Source organism: Mastomys coucha, unplaced genomic scaffold (genome assembly GCF_008632895.1).
Source record: "Mastomys coucha isolate ucsf_1 unplaced genomic scaffold, UCSF_Mcou_1 pScaffold11, whole genome shotgun sequence".
NCBI lineage: Eukaryota > Metazoa > Chordata > Mammalia > Rodentia > Muridae > Mastomys > Mastomys coucha.
In genome coordinates, this window is record NW_022196893.1 from 11,629,206 (window position 1) to 11,637,021 (window position 7,816).

Consider the following 7,816-nt stretch of genomic DNA (forward strand, 5'->3'; position numbering starts at 1 on the left):
TCTGGTGAGAAATCTGCCGTAATTCTGATAGGCCTGCCTTTATATATTACTTGCCTTTTTTCCCTTACAGCTTTTAAAATTCGTTCTTTGTTTAGTGCATTTGGTGTTTTGATTATTATGTGACGGGAGGAATTTCTTTTCTGGTCCAGTCTATTTGGAGTTCTGTAGGCTTCTTGTATGTTCATGGGCATCTCTTTCTTTAGGTTAGGGAAGTTTTCTTCTATAATTTTGTTAAAGATATTTACTGGCCCACTTTTTTCTTTTAAAAAAATTATTATAATGTTATGTGTATCGATGTCTTGTCTACATATATGTCTACATTGTATAAGTGCCTGGTGCTCACAAAGGCCAAAAAAGGACATCGGTTGATCTGTCCATGTGAGTGCTAGGAATAGAACCTCGGGTCTTCTGCATGAGCAGCTAGCACTCTTAACCCCTAAACCCTCTCTCCTGCCCTGGTCAAAGTGTACTGCTACAGATCTCATAGTGTACACTAGTCTAGTCCTGCTGGACCTACAGGAGACAAGCTTGCCTTTGGTTGTGTTTTCACATGGAAAATAGGATTGGATCTTGTTTTGCACATAAAACTTTTGTATGTTTATATCTAGGGGTAGAGGATAAAGTCTGATATTTGTATATGTGGATTCAGTTACAGCTTAACAGGAAAATAATTTTTTTAAAAAAATATTACAGCTTGGTTTGGGTTTGTTCATCTTTTGGTTTGGTTTTGATTTGGGGTTTTTTTGCGTTTTGTTTTTGTTTTTTCGTGGTTGTGTTTTTGGTTTTTTGTTGTTGTTTGTTTCCCACTGTGTAGCCAGTGCTAGTTTATAACTCAGTGACCCTCCTCACTCCACTTCCCAAAGCATCCCCACATGCTGGGATTGCCCACTGCCACTTCTGGTATAGAAAATTCTCGTTTTTGTAGGTAAAACATTGATTACCTTTTCATGAGTGCTGACTTTAGCTCTTCCCCTGTTTCTTTTGTGTAGGCTGAGTGTATCTGACTAGGCCAGCCTTCTTACCTACACTTGAGTCCCTCTGGAACCATTTTTGTGAGTTTTACCATTTGCTTTAGTTTCTTTTACCTTGGTCATATTTAGATGATGACTGTGAAGTGGTGATTTGATGTGTTAATACCTATTGCCATAGGCTGTGTCTGTTGTCTTTGACTGCTCTCCCCTCTCAGGTTCAGTGAGCTACCTGAGGCTTGTTTACTAGTGGGAACCCTCTATTTGAGGTTATACTCTTGGTGAGTTGTCCTTGTTTCTCGTAGATACATAGAATGAACTCTGGATTTGTAATATAAATTGTATATCTTAAGATTTAGCACAGTTCCTCAACTGAACTATAAGTGTGTATTGCTTTATGCTAATGAGCGGAGCAGATCAACTGACATAATTTGTATTTGTAAGAGAAAGATGCAGTTGTAATCCCACCCACCAGAGAAAACTTTGATTTCTAAGACTCTTAGGACCTTCCTTAAAAACACATCTCTGTCGGGGTTAGAGAGTGGCTAGGATAAGTAAAAGGTTTGCTGTGCTAGTGTGAGGACCTGAGCTAGGTCCCAGCACTGTGGTTTTTAATGGTGGTGGTGGTTACTGTTGTCACTAAGTCCGGGCTGTGATACACAGCTGTGATCCCAGCTCAAGGGCATGGTGTCAGGGGTAAGAGACAGGTACATCCCTGGGGCCTGCCAGCCACCCACTCTACTAAAAACAGAGAGCTCTAGGTTCAGCCTCAAAACAAACAAACAAACAAAATCAGGTGGAGGGGCTAGAAGAATGGCTCAGTGATTGCTCTTTCAGAGAACCCAAGTCAATTCAGGGCACTCACAAGGTGGCTCACAGGCACCTATAACTCCGGTTCTAGAGATTCAGTGCCCTCTTCTGGCCTGCTAAGGCACCAGGTACACATAGAGTACGAACACCCACACCCCCAAAATAAAGTGAAATTTAACTAAAGAAAAGGGTACAGTAATGGAGGAAGAAACCCAAGGTCTATGCACGCACACACACACTCATAGGAAATATGTGCAGCATAAGTTTATCTGAAAAATAGAGAACAAAAATTTACATGGTCACCATTCCAAAGAGATCACAGGCAGATACCTAAGTTATAAAAATATCTATACCACAACTGAATTAACATATCTGTATTATTTGTTTTGAATATTACTAGAAGTCAACTATATATTGTAGTCAAAGCAAACCTATTACTAAATAAAACTGCACTAATCCTGTGTGTATATACAGATATGGTAGAAAAGCTTTTAGGCATCTTTGAAACCAAGCCCATGTAATACATGTTTTATGGAAGGGATGGCAAACCCTGATGGGGGAATGCCTAAGGACCATGGTTATGTGTTGTTTTGGTGTAAGGTATTAATACTGTAATTTTTGCTACAGAAGTGGGATGTGAATATACATGTATGACCTTTCTGGTGTGTCACTTCTTTTTACAGAGAGAAGGAGCAAGAAAGGGAAGAACAGTTAATGGAAGACAAGAAAAGGAAGAAAGAGGATAAAAAGAAAAAAGAGGCCACCCAGAAGGTGAGTTGAGCACTGGGTCTGTGTATTTGCTGGCCGCCCATCAGCGACTGCCTCACCTGTGTGCCTGACACAGGAAGACACACCTGAGGCATTCACTAGTTTATGAAAGTTAAAAACTTTGAAATTAGAAAGATGTTTGAAACTTACACATATTACTATACAAGGGATGATAAATAACGTTGCAGCTATTGAATGAAGACATAAGGAAACAATGTTAAGAAAGTCTTAACTCATGTCATTTTGCTATGTGAACCATAGTTTAGTATCATCTCCTCTCCAAGTTTATAGACAAGCTTTTTAAAACTTGCTCAAATATGCCCTATTGGGGCGTTTGTTTGTTTGTTTTGTTTTGTTTTGTTTGTTTGTTTGGGTTTTTTTTTTTTTTTTTTTTTGGCCTACCCATGGCACTGTAGTTTAGGAAATTTTACTTCTTAATAATCTCATCAGTAAACTGCCCTCAGACAGATTCTAGTAGGCCAGACATGGTGACTCGTGTTTGTAATTCCATCACTAGGGAGGCAGGAAGATGCTCAATTTGAGGTTGTCCTGGGTTATGTAGCTAGGTCCAGACCAGCTTGAGCTGTGTAATGTGGCCCAGTCTCAAAAATGATGAAACAAGTGGTATCTTACTTGCATACTGCCTTGGGGGCTAGAGCACCGCATAGCTTGAGGGATGTGCTTGGAGGGAAAAAGAGATACTAAATGAATAGGCAGAGTTGACAGCTGTCAAGTCCTGGTCAAAATGTTTGTCTGATGGAGCTGCTGGAAGCAGACAGCCTCTGTTTCAAAGCATTGCCCCTATCCCAGCACACAGGCCTGGCTCCTGACTGGCCAGGCTTTCTTTTCCCTGCCCCACCCTTCCATTAGGAATGTGTAACTTGCTCTGGCTCAGAGGGTCTCTGTGTAGCTTTTTCTGGAGACAAGATTTGCTGGCAAGGTCTAGTGTGGTTATGTGGAGATTTGGCAAGCAGGGCCTTATTGCTGGTCAGTCAGCTTTGAGGGACTGCTGTAGTACTGATTTTCAAGCTTAAGTTTATGGAGGTATAAACTGTCAAGAGGTTCAGAGAGAACCATTCACATAGAACAGGAAAGGCTGTCAGACCTAATGTGAAACCGAAGGGACGCACTGCAGATTTTTTCCAGCATCACTGAATATGCATGCCCTGTGATTTCATTATTTGAAGTAATATATAAATAGATCATTTATGAGGACCAGCATTTGAAAATTCTTGGAAATACTCTCAGAATTGGGCAGCAGATAACCCTGCTATATTAAGTGTATGAATGTAATTTATTCTTTATGACTTAATTAAAAGGAACAGAGACAGTTATTTAGTGCTGTATCAGACTGCTATGTGGTTTAAAATTTTGTCTGCTTTTAATGGGGTTTCTTCCATGTTGATAGTGGTAAATCTTCTATCATATCTTCATGCTATGATTGGAGGGAGCGTTTGCTTCCAATCTTAGCCTATCAGAACTGCCTACAATTCCAGGATAAAGAATGAATAGAAGCCAGGTAGTGGTGGCGCATAACTTTAATCTCAGCACTTGGGAGGCAGAGGCAAGCAGATTTCTGACTTTGAGACCAGCCTGGTCTACAGAGTGAGTTCCAGGATAGCCAGGGCTACACAGAGAAACCCTGTCTTGAAAAACAAAACAAAACAAAAACAAAAGAATGTGAATAGAAAAAGCAGGTAATGAGCCTGGTATGATCATATATACTTGTAATCCCACCAGTTGGAGTGGAGGCAGAATGGTTGGAAATTTAGATGTTTCTCAGCTACATAGTGAGTGAGTTCTATGCCAAGTGGGCTACATAAAACCTTTCTCACAAGAGATGAGGGGTGGGCCTATTGTCCTTCACTTTGAATACATAGCCACCTTCCTTGCAGGTGTTGGCCTGCAAGCACAAGTGTTGGCTTGTTCCTATTGCCCTGTGGCCTTTGAGCTCCTGCCCTGTGCCTTGATCTCCCCACCCCCAAAAGTCTCAAGTGAACTTAGAACATTTTCCTTTCAGCCACTCACATTTCATCTACTAAATTGGTACACAGACTTCACTGTGTGTGGGGATAAAGACCCGAAGACTCTGGAGCAGGAGTTTTTGACTAGATGACAAGTAGAGAATGATTGTTTTAGTCAGTATATATTCTGTCCTGACTCTTAATATAGACAGGTACTTGTTGCATTAAAATATTAATGTCACTGGGGAGGCAGAAACAGGAGATCTCTCTGAGTTTGAGGACTTCAAAATGAGTTCCAGGACAGCCAGGGCTACACAGAGAAATTCCATCTTTAAATATAATGTCTTGTGTTTATAAATCAGATATACTGTGGACTTTTATTATGCATCCTACAAATAGAAGATTTATTTGAAATAGAGGAGAATGTGGCTACATTTGAGAGTAAATTGGGAGTATTTATATAGAGCATATAGTTTATACAGCTGGATGCTTTGTGTGTATACCTGCATTGAAGACTAAGTAAGAAGTAATAACAAAGGACAAACCCAAAAATTTCAAGGGATTAATTATGACTAATATAAGAATTCACACATCTTGGTGGGGCATGATGATGCCTGCCTGTAACCCAATTCTTGGCAAGAAGATTGGAAGTTCAAAGTCAGTTGGGGCTGCTGAAAGAAAAGGAGAGAGAGAAGATCAGCTGACAAAACCTGGGCTCACACAGGCTGACACTTGTCTTTGACAGCATTTTGTTGTACTAAGCCACAGTATAATTTTAGAATTAAATTTCAATTTAGCAATTTTAAGGAAAGAGCACAAAGCTTACCCTGTGATTGTCTTAGTGGTCCCAGTATTGCTGTAAAGACAGATAGAAGGCATAAAATGTGCTCTAGTGGAAACGATTGTAGAGAATGTACCAGAAGTTGTGTTCTATGGCCATTATATAGCTTCCATGGCTTGCTTTCTTTCCTCATTGTTTTTTAACCACCTCTTTGTGTCTGTCTTCCTCCTTAAACTGGATATAAATTTCTTAACGTATTTATGTCAACAGCATCCATGTGTCCGTGTGTGGTACCCAGTAGTTGCTCAGAATGCTTGTTTAGTAAGTGAATGATCATGAATGGTGGTGGTGGGCTGAGCGTGTAACTTGGTAGAAGAGTGTTCTGGTTTCCATCCTCAGCCCTGGATAAAGAACAAGCATGAATGATGCCAGTGTCATTTTATTAAAACATTGACTTTCATTTAGGGCTAAAATTAAATTTCTTCCACACAGAAATTAAACATGAGCTCCTTTTCCACTGTGTTCAATGGCAGTTTGCTCTTTCCAGAACCGTCCCTGAGTAAACCATGTTAAATTCCCATTCACCAGAGAGGTGTAAAGAAGGACTCCATTCATTCATTAGGCTGACACTGCAAAAGGAGCATTGTGTAATGTTGGCAGGACATAGGCTCTCACTGTCCAGCTTTTCACCATCTGAGAATCAGCTGTGGTAACAGCATCCACATTATAAGGCATATTCAACATGATTTAGATTTGTTGCTTACAATGGGAAAGTATTGACCATACAGCTAGCCTTCAAAATGGCATTCCAAGAAATAGTTACAGTGGAGCAAAACCTAAATTGCCTTCAGGAATTGGTATGTGGATTAAACCCATTCATTCTTGGATAATTGGGGATTATAGAAAAATGCACAAGGGCGTTTTACTAGAATTGAGCTCTGTAGTAATTAGTAGTGGGTAGCAGGTTCATTTTAAGACACTTCCACAGGTTTCAGTGTAGTACAGTTAGCCTGTCCTTTAATGCAAAAAGGTAAGAAACACTCCAGGGAATCCTTTTTTTTTTTTTTTTTTTGGTTTTTCGAGACAGGGTTTCTCTGAGTATCCCTGGCTGTCCTGGAACTCACTTTGTAGACCAGGCTGGCCACTGCCTGGCTCTCCAGGGAATCCTAGAATAGATGGTTTAGGTTAGATTCAGAGACTAAGTGTGCTCAAATCTGTTGTGAGTGCTGGCCAGCTACAGGACATACCCTCCAAAGATGGCCATATTTTCATGAATAATAGTAATCCAGAATGATTACTAGCCACATATGTCTTTTAAAGAAGATTGTGGCCGGGCGGTGGTGGTGCACGCCTTTAATCCCAGCATTTGGGAAGCAGAGGCAGGTGGATTTCTGAGTTCAGGACAGCCAGGACTACACAGAGAAACCCTGTCTCAGAAAAAAACAAAAACAAAAAAAGAAAATTGTGGCATTCATTTTTAAATCATTTAACTATGTATTTAATTACATTTTGAGTATTATATTGAAAGTATATAAAACTATAAAACTATGCCTAATAAAAAGTTCCCTTTTTTTTAAAGATTTATTTATTTGTTATATATAAGTACACTGTTGCTGTTTTCAGACAAACCAGAAGAGGGCATCAGACCTCATTACGAATGGTTGTTAGCTACCATATGGTTGCTGGGATTTGAACTCACGATCTTTGGAAGAGCAGTCAGTGCTCTTAACCGCTGAGCCATCTCTCCAGCCCCAAAAAGTTACTTTTATGAGTTCATTTCTCACCATACTTTTGTTTAATGTATTTTTAGTGCTTTTTGAAAATTTCATACAAAACATGGAGTACATACTTTGCCTATATTTACTCATCCCGTTCCTCCCTCAGCTCCTCCCAGATCCCTCCCTCTACCCCCTTCTCCCAGTATCCTATCTTTCCCATTCTTTTATAGCTTCTGATTGTAATTTGTGCTGCTCATGTTGTCAAGGGTGTGCAGCCATCTCCTACTATGCCCACTAAAGACCTGCCATGGGCCTCTCACTCTTAAAGAAAGCCACTCTGATTCTGGTTTTTTTTTTTCCTTTGAGACAGGGTTTCTCTGTGTAGCCCTGGCTGTCCTAGAACTCACTGTGTAGACCAAGCTGGCCTCGAACTCAGAAATCCGCCTGTCTCTGCCTCCCAAGTGCTGGGATCAAAGGCGTGCGCCACCACCGCCCGGCTGACACTCTGATTCTAAAGCACCACCTGTTAGTGGGTCCTGGGTTCCGGGTGGGGTCTCAGCATTGCCTCCCTCCTTCCGGCTGGATTGCTGGCTGGGTTGCTCTTGTCCAGATCTTTTCTAACTGCTGTGAATTCATGAGTACAGTGGTTCTGTTGGGTTCAGAACTGTTTTGGTCCTCAAGACTTCTAGCTATTACAGTCTTTCTGCCTCTCTTTCTCTCTCTCCCTCTGTCTGTCTCTGTCTCTCTCTCTGTCTCTCTCTCTCTGTCTCTGTCTGTCTCTCTCTCTCTGTCTCTCTCTCTCTCTCT

The 7,816-nt window shown here is 40.8% G+C and overlaps 1 protein-coding gene across 4 annotated transcripts in view; it reads left to right on the forward strand.

Moving 5' to 3' along the window:
• The first annotated feature begins 2,477 nt into the window (after positions 1–2,477).
• The window catches only part of Tnrc6b (trinucleotide repeat containing adaptor 6B), a 68,959-nt gene continuing 63,620 nt past the window's right edge, over positions 2,478–7,816 (forward strand). For all 4 annotated transcript variants that reach the window (XM_031349881.1, XM_031349898.1, XM_031349892.1 and 1 more), the window contains exon 1: positions 2,478–2,549. In XM_031349881.1, coding sequence (XP_031205741.1) covers positions 2,493–2,549 — 57 coding nt within the window. In that variant the 5' untranslated portion in view covers positions 2,478–2,492. The remainder of the gene's footprint in view (positions 2,550–7,816) is intronic.